At 51.1% G+C, this 18632-nt stretch overlaps 2 protein-coding genes across 5 annotated transcripts; both read left to right on the forward strand.

The window, feature by feature from the left end:
- The first annotated feature begins 2413 nt into the window (after positions 1–2413).
- NMB (neuromedin B) lies at positions 2414–6476 on the forward strand. Of its 4 annotated transcripts, XR_010123999.1 has the most exons (4): positions 2414–2916; positions 3552–3724; positions 5475–5721; positions 6395–6476. XR_010123999.1 is itself a non-coding variant. In XM_054451008.2 (3 exons), exons 1-3 carry the CDS (start codon positions 2760–2762, stop codon positions 5607–5609), a joined length of 465 nt encoding a protein of 154 aa, XP_054306983.1. In that variant the 5' UTR covers positions 2414–2759; the 3' UTR covers positions 5610–5750. The 4 variants fall into 4 exon arrangements, 3 of the variants coding, with proteins under 3 accessions (XP_054306983.1, XP_063508967.1, XP_054306984.1); XM_054451008.2 differs by lacking the exon at positions 6395–6476 and having other exon boundaries at positions 5475–5750; XM_054451009.2 differs by lacking the exon at positions 6395–6476 and having other exon boundaries at positions 2417–2916; positions 5470–5750.
- A 114-nt stretch (positions 6477–6590) lies between these two features.
- Positions 6591–17783, forward strand: WDR73 (WD repeat domain 73). Its single transcript, XM_054450999.2, has 8 exons — positions 6591–6655; positions 7190–7257; positions 8108–8196; positions 12273–12361; positions 12946–13010; positions 14537–14701; positions 15049–15414; positions 17158–17783. Exons 1-8 carry the CDS (start codon positions 6615–6617, stop codon positions 17391–17393), a joined length of 1119 nt encoding a protein of 372 aa, XP_054306974.1. The 5' UTR covers positions 6591–6614; the 3' UTR covers positions 17394–17783.
- The last annotated feature ends 849 nt before the right edge of the window (positions 17784–18632 follow it).

Genomic DNA, 18632 nt, shown 5'->3' on the forward strand with positions numbered 1-18632 from the left:
TATTTTCCTGGTGTTAGCTATGATAGGATTTGCCATGTATCTTTCACCCTTTTAGTTACCCCATGGGTTGTTTTGTGAACCTGCCTCACATTTTCTGTGCATGTCCTTGAATGTTGTGGAATCCTAGGAGGGTCAAGAGTGGGTTCTGAAGAGCTTCCCCATGTACCTCCATTCAATTCAATGCTAGCCTTTCCCCATGGAGTGGAGGCCTTTGGACTTCTCTTGCCACCAGAGTGGACTTAGGGAACAGGCAGTTGGCATTTGAGGTCCTCATGCTAAACTCAGAGCCTAGCACTCCCTTGAGCAAGCCACCTTCTCCCCTGTGCCTCCCATTTTTTCCCCTAAGGTGAGTGCTCCTAAGTCTGTGGAGGTGCTCCCCTGCTGTTTTCTCCAGGGTCCTCAGAGGCCCCCCTTTTTTTTTCTATAGTAGGCTGACAGATCAAATGGTCCCAAGGGTGCCTGGGGCCAGCCTCAGAGCTGTGGTTGCAGCTGTGAACCCAGGCTGTGTCAGAGGAAGCTTGGCTTAAGTATAAATAAACTTAGCAGAACTCAAGGTCCAGTCACCTGTGGAAGAGAGGTGAAACTCGAAATGCAGTGCCCACTCCCTCTCCCTCCTGAGATACCTAAACCCAACTTGGTGTTGAAATTTGAGATGGTACAATGGGAGTGGGTGTGGTTTAGGGAGAGTTGTATCTGCCCTGCATAGATTTGGGGGCCTGATGCAGTGGTCCAGACAGACCTGAAATCTGATTCCAGGGGGATGTCTGGGAAAGTGGCTAAAACTCTTAGCCTATTCCCACCTATAAAAATGAGACAGAAACCTACCAAATAAGATTCCTTCAAGCATTTAAGTGATGCAGCACTCAATCAACACCAGCTTCTGTGTGTTCATGCTAATTTCTATCATCCATGGACTAGAGAAGATAGGATGGGGGTTTGATGGATGCAGAGGAGAGGGAGGGGGTCACAAAGGAATGATTACCGGAAGGTGATAAGAACTATATCTGTACACCATGGCTAAGCTGTGACAAGAAAGCAGAGAGCTGTAAATGCCAGGGTGGGAGGTGAGAAGCAAGGAGATTGGGGGGAAAGCCAGGGCCACAAATGAAACGTCCCTGTCCTGTGTGTCATGCTTCTGGAAGCTGGGCCTCCAGCTGGGCATGACAGCCAGTTTTTCATGTGAGCTTCCCCTTCTAGGATGGGGATCCACAGAGCTAGCAACCTGGCTGAGCTAGATACTAAGCAAGAGTCCTAGAAGCAGGTCCCATTATCAAGCCAGATGGGAGTAGGTTCTGGCACAGCCACTCTGTTCCGTGTTCCAGAGGTATCCAGAGTCCAAGGGGTGGTCTGCACCCCCGCTTCTCCATCACTCTCTCCTTTGTGTACTTGTCTCTCCAATGAGATGGTTAACTCCCTTGGGAGCAAGGAATTATCTGTTGCCCCTCTTCTTGTGTCTAACGTAGTGCTCTGAGCAATGGGTTTCAGTTAATTAAGCAAACATAAATGTATTCTTCTGGAGCACAGTGTCTTCCTCTGCTCATTATATGATGCCACCGATCCAGAAGTTCTTTCCAAGAAAGTCCAGACAGCTCCTGGGGAGAACAAAGTGCCAGATGTGAGAGGGCAGTTCCTACAGAATTGTTGCTTCCGGCCACAGAGTACTTATGCTAAAACATGTAAAAGTATTAAAATTAGGGCAGTGTGGTTATTACCATTTTACAGTTGAAGAAAGTGAGGTTCAGCCGGGTCACAGCTTGTACGTGGACTCCTGGGTGCAGTGCAGTCCTGGGTGCAGTGCTCTTTCCACTTTCTGGACCCAGAGGTCTGCTTCCTGCCCATAAGTCAGGCCCTCCAGCCGGATGCCCATTCCTCAGAAGCGGCCCTTTGTCCCACCCTCCATCATTGTGCATTCCCATCCTGAGCACCTACTGTGTACCAGAACATTTCCAGACTGTGGTGCTGGCTGTGAGAGGGCAGAGAGCAAGGTGAACACGGGTCAGATTCCCCCAAAGGGCGGAGGTGATGGGGATTAGTTTATGGAAGTCCTTTGGTGCCTAGCACTTGGCTGGACACTAAAAATGCCTCTGTTATTAGCCTGGGCAACCTAGCGACACCCAGTCTCTCGGGAAGAAAAAAAAAAGCCAGGCATGAAGGCGTGTGCCTGTGGTCCCAGCTTCTGGGGAGGCTGAGGCTTGAGCCCAGACCTGGAGGTTGAGTTTGCAGTGAGCCGTGATCGCGCCACCGCACTCCAACCTGCGCGATACTGCCAGATACTGTCTCAGAAAAAAGAAAAAAAAAAAAGGCTGTTACCTGGGAGGAGAGCTCCCCGCCCGACCTCTACCCTCATGAAGAGAGGCTCAGAGGGCTGAAGTGCCTACTTGGCCGAAAGCCGTGGCAGAGTGGCAAGGCAGGGCCAGGGGAAGCGGCTCCGCCGCTGGGGCCGGGCCCCTGTTTGTCCGGTGCCGGGTCCTTGGAGCCTGAAGGTGGTGGGCTTCCGCCAGAAGCCCCTGGCGGAAGCGGTGCCCGCGTGCGGGCCAGAGTGTGGGTGTGCAGGTCTCTGGGCGGCCCAAAGGGGTGCCCCTGCCTGGTAACCTAGCGGGAGGGTGGGGACGGCGGGGAGGGCGGCGGGCGCTGGGCACGGCTCCGCTGCTCAGGGCAGGCTCCGCCCCCAGGGGCGCGGATTTAAAAGGATCGAAGGCAGCCCGGGAGCCGAGCGGCGGGGAAGCGCGCCCGAACGAAGCCGCGGCCCGGGCACAGCCATGGCCAGGCGGGCGGGGGGCGCTCGGCTGTTCAGCAGCCTCCTGCTCTTCGCCCTGCTCGCTGCCGCCGTCGCCCCGCTCAGCTGGGATCTCCCGGAGCCCCGCAGCCGAGCCGGCAAGATACGAGTGCACCCGCGAGGCAACCTCTGGGCCACCGGTAAGTCTTCGGGGACGGAGCAAGCAAGCGCCCCTCATCCAGTTCAGACCCCATTTCCTTCTCAACCCTCTGGCCGCTCCTCAGCCACGGACACTAGTGTCGGTGCCGGTGGAAAACCCTGGAGCTCATCTAATTTAATAGATATGAACTTGAGACCCGGACAGCTCAGTGACTTGGCTAAGGTCGCGCAGCCAGTTTAAGACACGGCTTGGCTAGATCCTAAATCCCACTGCCAGCCGGTGCCCCTTACCTTAGGCGAGACTTAACCGAATCTTCTAACCACTGGTGTGTTTTTGCTGCACCTCCACTTTCCAGGCACCTCTTCACTCTCCACTTCCTACCCTGCCCTTTGTCCAAGCAGGCCACACAACTAGCAGAGTTTCTCCCTGGCCCTGGACCATCCCACCCTCCTTCCAGCTGTGCCATCCTCTCTACCTGTTCAGGAAAAGCTGAGGCAGCAGGCTTTGCCACCACCCAGACACCTTTGTGGCTCCTTGGTGAGGTGGAAGGACCAAGAGGAGGAAGGTTAAGTATCTTCCTGCCACAAGAACGGAAACCTGGTCTCTACCCACTAGATCCCCTGAGGTAGGATCCTGGCTGCTTGACTTCCTTGTGCCTGGACACCTCCTTTCCAGGTCACTTCATGGGCAAGAAGAGTCTGGAGCCTCCCAGCCCATCCCCATTGGGGACAGCTCCCCACACCTCCCTGAGGGACCAGCGACTGCAGCTGAGTCATGATCTGCTCGGGATCCTCCTGCTAAAGAAGGCTCTGGGCGTGAGCCTCAGCCGCCCCGCACCCCACATCCAGGTGAGCCGGGCCCCTGCTCCAATGTCAGGAGGGCCCAGCTGGGGCCATCCCTGGATCCTGCATGGGAGGAATTACCACCCAGTACTGTATTAGGGTGTGACTGTCTGACCAGGACATTATGGGTGTGGACCCCAGAAAGCCAGGTTTCCAGGCTTTTCCCTCTTGAGGCAGAGCTTAAAGGAGGAACAGTCCAAAGAAAGGAAGCTGACCTTCCCAGCAGACCCCATGGGGCAAGAAGTAGGGAAAGAAGTTCCCCTGACTCATCACCCAGTCTAAAGTAACAGACTGGGATCATCAGCCTTTTGGAGCAAGACCTTTCGCCCCCAGTCTACACAGTCTTGTCCCACCCGTGCTGTTCCCTGCTGCATTAGTCAAGTCCACCTTTGCTGTATCCTGTGTGTGCTTGTGGCCGGAATGGGACCCTGAGGCCCAGAGAGGGAAAGAGAAGTCAGCAGCCAAGACAGATTCTGGACCTTGTTCACCTGGACTGGAGCTCTTCCCATTCTCTCATCTGCCTCAGTATCCAGTGGTAGGGTTTAGCAACTTCAGTACATTTGACATTCTAGGCTGAATCATTGTTTCTTGTGAGAGCTGATGTGTGCATCATGGGATGTTTAGCGTCATCCCTGGTCTCTACCCACTAGATGCCAGTAGCACCTTCCCCCCCACCAAGTCGTGACAACTGAAAAGACCTCCAGACATCACCAGATGTCTGCTGGGGGAGAGGGCCCCAAATCATTATTGGTTGTCAATTACTGACCTATGGGATTCAAGACTCCAAAGCTGGAGCCAAGCCAGCCTTAAGGTATAGCCCAGCTGAGTGGCAACTCTTTCATTCCCTGCTCCTGGTGCTGTCCTTACTGCACACCACCCTCCCTGGTCCTGCTGCTGTGTGCAGAAGGCAGTGTGATGTAGAATGTGGGTTCTGACTACAACGTGCTGGGCTCATAACCTAGCTACTGAGTAGCTGTGTGACCTCAGAAATGTCCCTTAACTTCTCTAAAGCCTCAATATTCCTCACCCATAAAATGAAGATAATAAGGCCCATCTCCCATTAAATGAGACCATTTATGTCAAATGCTCAGCATGGTGCCTGGCTCATAGACAGCCCTTAGCAGATGGGAGCTCTTACCAGTCTGTGAGCTCCCTGGCAGCACCTGTTGTGGACTCGCCTTCATGTCCCCCACTGTGCCTAGCATATAGTGTGTGCATTTTGAAGGGAGAGGCGTTCCCTAGAAAAGGTCCAACCCAGCCTCAACCAACATCCCTGACTTCCTGAGGCACAGAACCAGCAGCCCGTGAGGACCTCAGATGTAAGGCCTAGGAGCTTGGGCTGGCTGAGTCTGAAGGGAAACAATGTCACCTCTAGTGCCCTTGGTTTTGAAGCTCTGACACATGCAGACCAACTAGAGAATCTCAGAAGCAGCAGTGCCTAGGTCTGGGGCTTCAGAGTGAGGTCTGGGGCAGAGCTGGGGTGGGGGAGTGAGGACACTGACACTAGCCCAGCACCAGGCACTGTATTTGGATTTCCTTCCATGATTTCCTTTGACTGTCATGGCCACCCTGGGTGGGCGGGGCTGTGTTCTGACCCCTCCAAGGCAATTCAGGGTGCTCTGGGGCCTGCCTCAGCTGACAGCCTGCTGGTGCCCACCTCTGCAGACATCTGGCACTTAGGAATGGCAGGATGCCCCTATCATTATCAGGAGCCCCTCCCTGGCTCAATTCTTCTGTATGTTTCTCTTCAGTACAGGAGGCTGCTGGTACAAATACTGCAGAAATGACACCAATAATGGGGCAGACACAACAGCGTGGCTTAGATTGTGCCCACCCAGGGAAGGTGCTGAATGGGACCCTGGTGATGGCCCCGTCTGCATGTAAATCCTGAGCTCAAATCTCTGTTACTCCATTACTGTGATTTCTGGTTGGGTCACCAGAAATATCGCTGACGCAGACACAGATTATGTTCCTGCTGTATTTCCTGCTTCCCTGTTGAATTGGTGAATAAAACCTTGCTCTTTACATACAATGCCTGGTCCTCTCCTTCCACCCATCTTTTAGGGGATGGGAGGGAAAGGGGGCTGGAGGGCAGAGTGTTCAGTGAGATGGGGCTGGCTCAAAAAGTCCAGAATACTCCATGCCATGGCACCAGCCTGGCACTGACTCTGGCCTCCTACTCATTCATTCAGCAAGCAAATAACGCCTGTTGCATGCCAGGCTTCGTGCCAGGCGCGGGGTTCTACTCTCACCTCTGCTACCTACTGGCGCAGGCAAGTGTCACTAGTTTCCTCGCTAGTAAAAGGGGGCTGCAGACACTACACTGCCGGGCTTTACTCAATCCCCCCGCCGGGCTTGGAGGGGAGCGCCGAGTTGGGATCCAGACCCCGCCGGCCGCTTCCTCTCTTCTCTGGCCGTCAGAAGGGTTGTCAGCGTTAGCAAATAAAAATACTGGACACCCAGTTAAATTCGAATTTCAGATAAACAATAATTTTATCTAATAAAATGTACCAAATATTGCATGAACATACTCGTACGAAAAAAATTATTCACCGTTTTTCTGAAATTCGAATTTAACCGGGCGGTCCTGTATTATTTCTGGCCTTGGAGCATTCATTGACCCTTTCTTGGGCTGCAAACACCCGGCCCTAAAACGGGCGATCATTTGGTCCTCAGGTCCTGCTCGGAGCTGACAGCGGGAAAGTCCCGATTTCAGGTCACTTTTCCCGGAGCTTTCGCGGAGAAAACCCGTAACCCACCCCTGCCGGGGCGCAGCTCGGCCTCTTAACCCCGCCCCTAACGGGAGGCCCTGCCCACATCTCGCGAGAGCCGCGCGGCCCCCACCCCCCCTCGAAGGCTCGCAGGCGGAAGTGAGACGCCGGAAGCGGCCGTTGCCATGGATCCTGCAGACGACTGGCTGGTGGACTCCTTGCGCTTGTAAATCGTGCGGGGCTGGGAGACGGGAGCTGGGCCCGGAGCTGGCCTGGCGGGCGGATGGGTGTGGGTGGAGGCATGTTGGGAATCCTGGTGCAGAGTGGACCAGCTGTGGCCTCGGGGCTCGCCACCGCGGAGGACTCCGCCTGGGCCTAGGTCACCATCTCTAGGAAATGGCTCCTTCCTGCGTGCGCGAGTTGTGAGATTACTAGTAAGAGCCGCGCTTGTGAAGACGCAGTGCCCAGTTAGTTTGCGCCAGCCTCTGAGTTCAGCTCAGAACACAGATGATCTCATTGATTCCTCACGTCAACCTTGGGAAATCTGGGTACTCTGGAAGGTCCACACATGAGGACCGAGGCTCAGGGACATCAAGGGACTGGCCTGGTCCCAGAAACAGGGAGTAAAATGGGAAGTAAACTCAGTCCCACGTCTGCCTGACTCCAGAGTTTGGGCCACTGAACCATGCGGCTGCCATCTTGGAGTTCTTTGAGCTGTGAAGTGCTGTGCATTGTGTGATTGTATGTCCCTTTTATGCAGGTACCAGGATTTCTATGCATTCGACCTCTCAGGAGCGACTCGAGTCCTTGAATGGACTGATGACAAAGGTGGTATACCTTCCTGGCCTGAAGGAGAGGGAATCTCACTCCTGAGCTGGGTTTCAGGAGCTAAGCCTAGAGGGACCCAACCCACTCTTCTGGGCACCCGAGAGTCACTTGGAGCAATTTGATGCCCCATCAGCACTAATATTCCCCTTATTAAGATCTCTGACCGGGAGCAGTGGTTCACGCCTGTAATCCCAGCACTTTGGGAGGCCGAGGAAGGCGGATCACCTGAGGTCAGGAGTTCGAGACCAGTCTGGCCAACATGGTGAAACCCCGTCTCTATTGAAAATACGAAAATTAGCCGGGTGAGGTGGTGCACACCTGTGTACCACCAGCTACTGGGGAGGCTGAGGCAGGAGAATCACTTGAACCCAGGAGGTAGAGGTTGCAGTGAACTGAGATCACGACACTGCATTCCAGCGTGGCTAACAAAAAAAGTCTTCAGGCTGGGCACTTCAGGAGGCTGAGGCAGCGGGCAGATTGCTTGATCCCAGGAATTTGAGACCAACCTGAGCAAGGAAACCCTGTCTCTACAAAAAAAACAAAAATTAGCCGAGCATGGTGGCTCACACCTACAATCCCAGCTACTCTGAAGGCTGTGGTGGGAGGATCACTTGAGCCTGGGAGGTTGAGGCTGCAGTGAGCTATGATCGGACCACTGCACTCCAGCCTGGCTGACACAGCCAGACCTTGTCTGAAAAAGACACAACCAGATACTCAATTCCTCCATGCAAGGCTGCACAGTGAAGGAATGTATCCTTACTTCGGGAGATTGGGTGGGAGTTTATAGACCTATCCATGGTCTGCAATCTTTCTAACCATTTGTGACAGCTATCTCTGCTTCTTTTTCCAGGAGTCTTTGTTGCTGGCTATGAAAGCCTGAAAAAGAATGAAATTCTTCATCTGAAATTACCTCTCAGACTTTCTGTAAACGAAAACAAGGTAACTTAAAATATAAATGCTGAGTATGTCAACTTTTATTTATTTATTAAACATTTGTGGAGCTCCTGGTATCTACCAGGTATTGTCCTGGATACCAGAAAGAGAGAAAGCGCTAGGCCTGCCCTTCTAGTCTAACAGAGGGAGGCAAATATGCAGAGAGATAAATGCTGTAGAATGTCTCGTGGTTTACAGAGGGCTATCAGAGGAGGAGGTCGGTTATACTTTATCAGAAATAGATTTAGGGAGCGATTAAGGATATAGAAGGTGGTTGAAATGCTTAGAGTGGTTAAAGTCACCTAGTGAATGTGTGGTATATAAGGAGTGAGGAGAACATAGTGAGGACGGAACCTCAGGGAACACATTTAAGGGATGAGTACCGCCCCCCCGCCAAAGAATACTAAGAAAGAACAGCCTCTGAGGTAGGAGGACTCTCAGAAAAGGTCAGTGTTTCTGAAGCCAAGAGAAGAAAACTCAAGAAAAAAAGAGTTAGTAGCTGTCTAGAGTTCCAATAAAATCATTCAGATGAAGAATTGAAGGCCAGGTGCAGTGGCTTACACCTGTAATCCCAGCACTTTGGGAGGCCGAGTTTGGCAGATCATGAGGTCAGGAGTTCGGGACCATCCTGACCAACATGGTGAAACCCTGTCTCTACTAAAAATACAAAAATTAGCCAGGTGGGGTGGCGCACACCTGTAATCCCAGCTGCTCAGGAGGCTGAGGCAGGAGAATTGCTTGAACCCGGGAGGCGGAGGTTGTAGTGAGCTGAGATCGTGCCACTGCACTCCAGCCTGGGCAACAGAGCAAGACTCCATCTCAAAAAAAAATAAAAAATCATTCAGATGAGGAATTGAGTTCATTCATAAGACTCGCAATTGGGAAACTCTTGGTGGCCTCTGCTACAGGATTTTTGCTGGTGGTGGTCAGGCCCAAAGACTAAAAATGAAGAGGAAGCAGAGTCAGGAAATGTAGGGAGGGAAGAAGCTAAAGCGGCAGCTAGTCGGAAACACAGATCTGAGGGAAGGTTTCCTAAACACAGAGGCTTGAGCAGAGTTACAAGCTATGGGAAAGTAACCCTTGAAGAGGGAGAGGGTGAAAATGAGGGAATATCACAGGGAACACGCTCCTGCTTCCAGGAATAGAAGGTGAGGATAGATCAGGAGTCCAGGGGATGGTATTAGTCATCAGAGGACAAGGGAGGAGTGAGGCATACAGGCAGATGACCTTGAAGGGCCATGTAGGGGCAGGAATTTGAGTGTTTGCTCCTGAATTCCTTTTTGTTTTGAGACAAGGGCTTGCTCTGTCACCCAGGCTGGAGTGCAGTGGCGTGATCCCTGGCTCACTACAGTCTCAACCTCCCAGGCTCAAGTGATCCTCCTGCCTCAGCCTCCCGAGTAGCTGGGACTACAGGCATGTGCCACCATGCTTGGCTAATTGTTAAATTTTTTTGTAGACATGAGGTCTCGCTGTGTTGGCCAGGCTGGTCTCGAACGCCAGGCTTCAAGAGATCCGCCTGCTTCGGCCTCCCAAAGTGCTGGGATTACTGGCATAAGCCATCACTCCTGGCCCCAAATTTCTTAAATTTTTTTTTTTTTTGTCTGAGACAGGGTCTCACTCTGTCACCTAGGCTGGAGTGCAGTGGCGCGATCTCAGCTCACTGCAACCTCTGCCTCCTGGGCTCAAGCCATCCTCCCACTTCAGCATCCTGAGTAGTTGGGACCACAGGCATGTGCCACCACACCCGGTTAATTTTTGTATTTTTTGGTAGAGATGGGGTCTTGCCAAGCTGGTCTCGAACTCCTGAGCTCAAGCAATCCTCCTGCCTCCCAAAGTGCTGGGATTCCAGGTGTGAACCACCGCACCTGGCCTTTTTTATTTTGTTTTGTTTTAAATTATTTAATGAAATAAGAAACAATCCGAGCGCGGTGATTCATGCCTGTAATCCCAGCACCTTGGGAGCGGGAGACCAACGTGGGCAGATCATTCAAGGCCAGAAGTTCAAGACCAGCCTGGCCAACATGGTGAAACCCCATCTCTACTAAAAATAAAACAAATTTGGCCAGGCGCGTGGCTCACGCCTGGAATCCCAGCACTTTGGGAGGCCGAGGTGGGCGGATCACAAGGTCAGGAATTCGAGACCTGCCTGGCCAATATGGTGAAACCCCATCTCTACTAATAATACAAAAATTAGCTGGGTGTGGTGGCGTGCACCTGTAGTCCCAGCTACTCAGGAGGCTGAGGCAGAAGAACTGTTTGAACCTGGGAGGTGGAGCTTGCAGTGAGCCAAGATCACGCCACTGCATCCAGCCTGGGTGACAGAGCGAGACTCCGTCTCAAAAAAAAGAAAAAAAAAATTAGCCAGGTGTGGTGGTATATGCCTTTAATCCCAGCTACTCAGGGGAGGCTGAGGCACCAGAGAATCCCTTAAACCCAGGAGGCAGAGGTTGCAGTGACCTGAGGTGGCACCACTGCACTCCAGCCTAGGTAACAGCATGACACTCCATCTCACAAAAATAAGTAAATAAATTTATCTTAGGGCGTCACCATATTATGGAGTTGAGTCGAATTGTTTAGAAGAGAAGAGGCTAAGAGGCTAGACAAGGACATAGAAAAACATTGTTCAGCCTGGGAGAGGCTAGATCCCATGCAGATGTGGCCCAGTTTTTATCAAAGTACCCTGAGGACCACCCTACCAGGGCCATTAGGAGTGCTGGCTAAAATGCATATTCCTAGCATGCTTCCCAAACATACTGAATTATAATCTCAAGAGGGAAAGCTTAGGAAAAATGCCAAGTTTGTAGACTGACATGGTGACTCACGCCTATAATCCCAGCACTTTTTGAAGCTGAGGCGGAGGACTGCTTGAGCCTAGGAGTTCAAGTCCAGCCTGGACAACATGGCAAGCCCATCTCTTCACAAAATTTAAAAAGTTAAAAAAGACCAGGTGTGGTGGCTTACGCCTGTAATCCCAGCACTTTGGGAGGCTGAGGCATGCGGATCAGCTGAGGTTGGGAGTTCGAGACCAGCCTGGGCAACATGGCGAAACCCCGTCTCTACTAAAAATACAAAAATTAACTGGCTGTGGTGGTGCACACCTGTAGTCCCAGCTACTCAGGAGGCTGAGGCAGGAGAATAGCTTAAACTGGGGAGACAGAGGTTGCAGTGAGCCAAGATCACGCCACTGCCCTCCAGCCTGGGCTACAGAGTGAGACTGTCTCAAAAAAAAAGTTTTAAAAAAAAAAAAAGCCAAATTTGTACTCATAAAACTCAGAGGCTACAGAAGCTATAGGGTAGCACCTAGTGTTCTTCATCTTCCCCATCTCCAGTCAGGCTTGAGTCAGGGGTTCACCCAGACTGAGCCTCGCTGTGAGAACTGATTTACCTCCCCGTTCACCACCAGCTTTGCCTTGTTTCTTCTATGGCCACCTCCTTTTCCCTTGCCTCTGGTTGCTTACATGGAGATAGTAGAGCCTAGTGGCTAACAGTATAGACTTGGGTTAGACAGACTTTGGTTCAAATTCACAACTTAATACTTGTATGACCTTAGAAAAGTGGCTGAAGCTCCTTGTGCCTTAGCTGTGTCATTTGTAGAATAGGGATAATTATAGTACCTATATCATAGGAGGTTGTAAGAATTAAATGTGATAAAGCCCTAAACACTGCGCCTGACACAGTGAATACTGATAAGTTGTAATTGTTAATTTTTATCGTTAGAGGAACCCACCTGGCTTCCAGCGGGAGAATGGAGGGAGAAATGGGGATGTGTCCATTGCTCTCTTTGATGAAGCTGTTAAGCTTCTCTGGCTTCTCTAGAAGGCCTGGAGTATAATGCTTGTGCTGTAGTAAAAGGGGCTATTGAAAGGCTAGGAGAAGGGTTTTGGATGTGCAAAGGAAAAAGGAAGCTGTATGTGTAGGCAGCTGAGACCAACATTGCCAAATACCAGGACACCAACACCCTTTCACCAGCTGAGTGGCTTCCATGGCCTCCTGCCAGGCTAGGACCTGACTCCTCACTTAGAGTTCCTCTGAAATGTTCATTTGAAGAGCTGGCTCTGAATGGCTACTCCTTTGTATTTTAGGGCTTATTCCCAGAAAGAGATTTCAAAGTGCGCCATGGAGGATTTTCAGACAGGTCTATCTTTGATCTAAAGCACGTGCCACATACCAGGTATGGTCAATTTTGTGATCCAGCCATCCACACAGGATGGAATGGGATGGCTGCAAATGCCTGGGGGTATTCTGCCTCCTCATCTCCATTCCCACCCCCTCAGCACACGGGCACATGTGAGTGCACAAGTGTGTGCACACAGATACACACAGATTCAGAATACAAAGAAACCACTGCTGTGGCTTCATAGCCCCCCAGAGCCCTTTGACTAATGTAAGCAACAGGTCTACCGGAGTTGCTCCAGGGAATAGATACGGGACAGAAAGATGCTCTTCTGTTGCTCTTGGGTGATAATTGCTCAGTTGGGAGAGGCCAAGAGTCTCTGGGTCAGGTTGTGTTTGGCCCCATACTGGTGTCCTCTGGAGGTGACCATCATGACACATGGAAGCTTGGGCTCAGTCTCCCTGAAGTGGATTGAGCCTGCTCCTTATCTGTGAAGTGAGGGTGGTTGGCCTTGATGATCTTGCAGTAAGATGTCCTGATATGGGAAGTGGAGTCCCAAGCTAAGTGCGCTGGGAAGGGGAAGGGACCTGTGTGGATAAGCTCCCCATGGTCTGGACTGATTTTCTGTCTTTTCTGAATAGATTGTTGGTTACCAGTGGCCTTCCAGGTTGTTACCTGCAGGTGTGGCAGGTTGCAGAGGACAGTGGTGAGTGAATTTGACTTGATGGGGTTTGGGTTCTAGGAAAGTGTGACTCATACACCCCTGTCCCCTAATCTGAGCCAGTTAAGAAGTAGACTCAGGCTGGGCACAGTCTCATGCCTGTAATCATAGCACTTTGGGAGGCTGAGCTGGGTGGATCACTTGAACTCAGGAGTTGAAGACCACCCTGTACAACATGGTGAAACCCGTCCCTATTAAAAATACAAAAAATTAGCCGGGCGTGGTGGTAGGCACCTGTAATCCCAGCTACTGGGGAGACTGAGGCAGGAGAATCGCTTGAACCCGGGAGGCGGAGGTTGCAGTGAGCCGAGATCATGCCACTGCACTCCAGCCTGGGCGACAAGAGCAAAACTCCGTCTCCAAAAAAAAAAGTAGACTCAGAGCCAGGTGGGAATTAATCTACTTTAATGCAGATAAGGTGAATTAGCAACCATAGCATGGCATCCAAGCCCCAAATGGAGCTTCCTGTAACCTGCTCCAGGAATTGAGTTCATCCAGAGAACTACTCTCCCTAGGCAGGGGCAGTGGCAAGGGCAGAGCTTAGGCTGCTCAGGTGAGCTCTCACCTCTTTGGCAGCATTAAGCGTATATTAAGAGAAGCCTCAGATGTAGAATACAGAGAAGAGAACCTGCCTGCTAACCAAGCAGGTGGAGACAACCAAATAAAAACTAAAACTTGGCTGGGCGCAGTGGCTCATGCCTGTAATCCCAGCACTTTGGGAGGCCGAGGTAGGTGGGTCGCCTGACCAGGAGTTTGAGCCCAGCCTGAGCAACATGGCGAAACCCCATCTCTACTAAAAATACAAAGAAATTAGCTGGGCATGAGGGTGCATATCTGTAATTCCAGCTACTCAGGAGGCTGAGGCAGGAGAATTTCTTGAACCTGAGAGGCGGAGGCTGCAGTGAGCTGAGATTGTGCCACTGGACTCCAGCCTGGGCAACAGAGTGAGACTCTGTCTCAAAAAAATAAAAGAACCAAAACAAAACTTGACTCAAAGCCAAGGATGTTCCATTCAGTGTAAAAAAGATGTGGACTTTCTTGTCCACCTTACAAGACAATGACATCTGTAACGTGACCTGTACTTGCTAGGCTTTAGCAAGTCACTCGAGGTCATGGAACATGTTTTTGAAGAAATAATATCAGTTCGTGAATTCTGTACCTGTTACTTGTCGCTGAAGGGGTAAGTGACATCAGCAGCGTGCTCATTCCTTTTCTTGTCTTCTACCTGTTCTCCATAAAAGTATAAAAAGCCAGAATTGCTTTTTGGGTTTTGAGATGGCATTATCTTCCACTTGCAAAATACAGTTTATAAGACAAATAATAAAGAAATTGAAATGTTTCTGATGGTTTCAGAAATGTAAACATAAGCCGGAGTGGTTATGTCGCAACATCATCTCTCGCCAACCGGCCGCTCCTTTTCTTCCTTGTCCTTCTCAAGGTACAGGGGAAGGCAGCTGGCGGCCTGTCATGTTTCAGACCTTCACTAAAGTTCTCTTTTCGTTTTCCCCTAGATGTCATTAAAGCTGTCAGCACCATTGCTGTGCACGAGAAAGAGGAGAGTCTCTGGCCTAGGGTGGCCGTCTTCTCCGCAGTGGCACCCAGAGTCCTCCATGGGGCGAGGCTCCGCAGTCTGCAGGTCGTTGATCTGGAGTCCCGGAAGACCACGTACACCTCAGGTACCGTGGTACTTTGCCCCTTGCTCACTGCTCCAGCCGGCATCACCCCCCAGCCCAACTCAGCCACTATAGAAACTGAGTTCAACCCTCTGTGCCAGGTGTTGGGGATACACGGTGAATAAGAGGTGAGCCCTGGCCTCTAAGGGCTCCTATGCTGGGGCAGGATTAGGCAGTCCCAGGGACCAGCACCCAACCAGCTGAGCAGACAATGATGAGATGAGTGGGAAGGGAGATGTGATTTATTCTGCCTGGGACTGGTGGGAAGGGACCTGTGACCAGCCAGCCCTGCCAAATTGCCAGACCCATCTGCCTCCAGCCGCTTGTCTCCTTTGCTCTCGGTCTTCCAGATGTCAGTGACAGTGAGGAGCTGAGTAGCCTGCAGGTCCTAGATGCAGACACCTTTGCCTTCTGCTGTGCTTCAGGCCAGCTGGGGCTTGTTGACACCCGCCAGAAGTGGGCACCGTTGGAGAATCGCAGCCCTGGCCCTGGGTCTGGTGGAGAGAGATGGTGTGCTGAAGTTGGGAGCTGGGGCCAGGGCCCTGGGCCCAGCATTGCCAGCCTTGGCTCAGATGGGCGTCTTTGTCTTCTTGATCCCCGGGATCTCTGCCATCCTGTGAGCTCAGTCCAGTGCCCAGTATCCATACCTAGCCCTGACCCAGAGCTGCTGCGAGTGACTTGGGCCCCAGGCCTGAAGAATTGCTTGGCCATCTCAGGTACTGCCCAGCAGGATTTTGTCTTGTTATCTGATCTCTTTCTTCCAGGGGACTGTTGGGTGCTCAGGAAGGAGCCTTCAGCACCATGATAAACCTGGCTCCAGAAGTTCAAGTTGCTCACAGAGAAATTCGAACTTTGCAGGTTCTTCAGTGGCAGGCCGTTTCCCACCCTGGCTACTAAACTTGCACACACTGGCAGCCGGCCTTTCCTCGCCTAGCAGGAATTCAGGTCTCAGGCTGGTGGAGGGGCGTGCAGACAGTAAGACACTGGGACAGACATTGGGCTGGGTCAGAAAGAAGAGGGGACAGTGGCTAACACGGTGAAACCCCGTCTCTACTAAAAATACAAAAAATTAGCCGGGCATGGTGGCGGGTGCCTGTAGTCTCAGCTACTCGGGAGGCTGAGGCAGAAGAATGGCGTGAACCTGGGAGGTGGAGCTTGCAGTGAGCTGAGATTGCACCACTGCACTCCAGCCTGGGCGACAGAGCGAGACTCTGTCTCAAAAAGAAAAAAAAAAAAAAAAAAAAAAAAGACCAGCAGGGACAGCACCTCAATGGTACTTCTCAGCCCACTTGCCTTTTGAAATGTAGCAAGCTGGCCGGGCGCGGTGGCTCACGCCTATAATACCAGCACTTTGGGAGGTTGAGGCAGGCGGATCACAAGGTCAGGAGATCGAGACCATCCTGGCCAACAGGGTGAAACCCCGTCTCTACTAAAATAAAAAAAATTAGCCGGGTGTGGCAGTGCACGCTTGTAGTCCCAGCTGCTCCGGAGGCTGAGGCAGGGGAATCACTTGAACCTGGGAGTCAGAGGTTGCAGTGAGCTGAGATGACGCCACTGCACTCCAGACTGGGGACAGAGCAAGACTCTGTCTCAAAAAAAAAAAAAAAAAAAAGTAGCAAGCCAGCTAGGTCAGCAGGCCCCTGGTTCTGGTCTGGTGGTAGCTAGTTGCTTGGGGTACTTAATGTGGGTATCTAAAAGCCAACAGGAAGGATCCGTCGAGGCAGGTGGGGGTTGAAAAAAATCATTAAGAGAGCAAGAAAGGATGATTAGAAATGCCAGGATCCAGAAAGAACAGAAGAGCCAAGCTCAGGTAGAGGGGCTTGCTCTTCAGTACCAAGATGGCAGGATGGGATAAGTGCGTGCAGCTAGATCGTGCAGGGACATGAGGATATTTCTCTCCAAAGGCTTCTGTTTCCCCCATCAAGTAGGAGACAAGGCCATCTGCTGAAAGGGACCCAGAGGTAGGGGATTGGACTCTGGGGCAACTTGAAAATGTTTGAAGAAGTCTCTTAAGCCTCAGTTTCCTGGGGAAAATAATAGTATCTGTGTCATACAGTTCTGAGGATTAAAAGAGCTAATACTTGTCCAGAATTAGCCTTCGAGCCTCATGCATAACAGGTGCACAACAGATGCGCATGGTTACATGCCCCAGGGAGTCATCAGCTGCCAACACTGAGGGTACATGCTACTTGCCCATGGTTAGCCTTTTAAGTGCCTTGATTCCTCATCCAATAGCCTGTTTTGGTACCATAGAACAAATTATAAAAAGTATTTTAGGGGCTGGGTGCCTGTAATCCCAGCATTTTGGGAGGCTGAGATGGGAGGATCGCTTGAGGCCAGGAGTTCAAGACCAGCCTGGTCAACATGGTGAAACCCCATCTCTATTAAAAATAGAAAGAAAATTATTTTAAAATAAAATTACGGATTCATTGTCAAGCCTCTCTTTTCTGTATTCTCAGGTTTTGATGGTACAGTCCAGGTCTATGATGCCACATCTTGGGATGGAACACGGAGCCAAGTAGAACCTCTCTTCACTCACAGAGGTCACATCTTCCTAGATGGAAACGGGATGGACCCTGCTCCTTTGGTCACCACCCACACCTGGCATCCCTGCAGACCAAGGACTTTGTTATCAGCAACAAATGATGCCTCTCTGCATGTGTGGGACTGGGTGGACCTTCGTGCCCCCCACTGACACCAGCATCTTTTCATCCTGGCCTCTAGAAAGGGGAGGAGCTGCTGTAGTAGCAAAGGTACTGATGTAGGACTCAAGTGACTGCCAGTCCCTGTTACCAGCTGTGTGGCCTTGGGCAAGTCCACCAGCGTCACTTAGCCTCAGTTTCCTTATCTGTAAAATGAGGATAGTAAGAACTACCTCGTAGTGATATTGCGAAGGTTAGAAGAAACGCATGGCTTAATTACTTGGTAGCTATTGTTAGATCTGGGAGTGTAAAATGGCAGCGTTTTGTCCCTGTCTTCACACTATCATAGGAAGAATCAAAAGAGCTAACAAATATAAACGTGCTTTGTGAATTTTTTTAAAGAAAAAAATGTAGAGGGGCCAATAAACATGAAAAAAATCCCAGCCCTAGTAGCAATTAAGGAAATAGCAAAACAAGATTTCTGCTCCTCTTGAGTGGTTCTCATGGGAACACAGGTGTACTTTCCCACACTTGTCCCCCCAGGTGACTAGGTTCAAGAGACATTTGCTTTTGATGGCCCCACAAACATTTCCTTTTGAGGGCCCATAGTGAATATTAAAGTGTGCTGGACATGGTGACTCATGCCTGTAATCCCAGCACTTTCAGAGGCTGAGGTGGGCAGATTGCTTGAGCTGAGGAGTTTGAGACCAGCCTGGGCAACATAGCAAGATCCCTTCCCTTAAAAAAAAAATTTTGGCTGGGCATGGTGGCTCATGCCTGTAATCCCAGCAATGTAGGCAGCCAAGACAGGTGGATCACTTGAGTCTAGGAGTTTGAGACTGGCCTGAGCAACATGGCGAAACCCTGTCTCTACTAAAAATACAAAAGTTAGCTGGGTGTGGTGGTGTGAGCCTGCAGTTCCAGCTATTCAAGAGGCTGAGGTGGGAGGATTGGCTGAGGCTGGCAGTTGGAGTTTGCAGTGAGCTGTGATCATGCCACTGTATTCCAGACTGGGCAACAGAGTGAGACCCTGTCATACACACACACACACACAAAATAGATAAGCTTAAATAAGTTGTTCACTCTGTCAGCATCTGTTAGCCCTTCCCATGTGCAACACTAAGTACATGCTAGAAATACATAAATGAAAGGCTTCCTAAGGTGGTTGAATTTTTTTTTTTTTTGTAGTAGAGATGGAGCCTTGCTCTGTCACCCAGGCTTGAGTGCAGTGGCGTGATCTCAGCTCACTGCCAACTTCCACCTCCCGGGTTCAAGCAATCCTCCTGCCTCAG

This window comes from Pongo pygmaeus, chromosome 16, assembly GCF_028885625.2.
Source record: "Pongo pygmaeus isolate AG05252 chromosome 16, NHGRI_mPonPyg2-v2.0_pri, whole genome shotgun sequence".
NCBI lineage: Eukaryota > Metazoa > Chordata > Mammalia > Primates > Hominidae > Pongo > Pongo pygmaeus.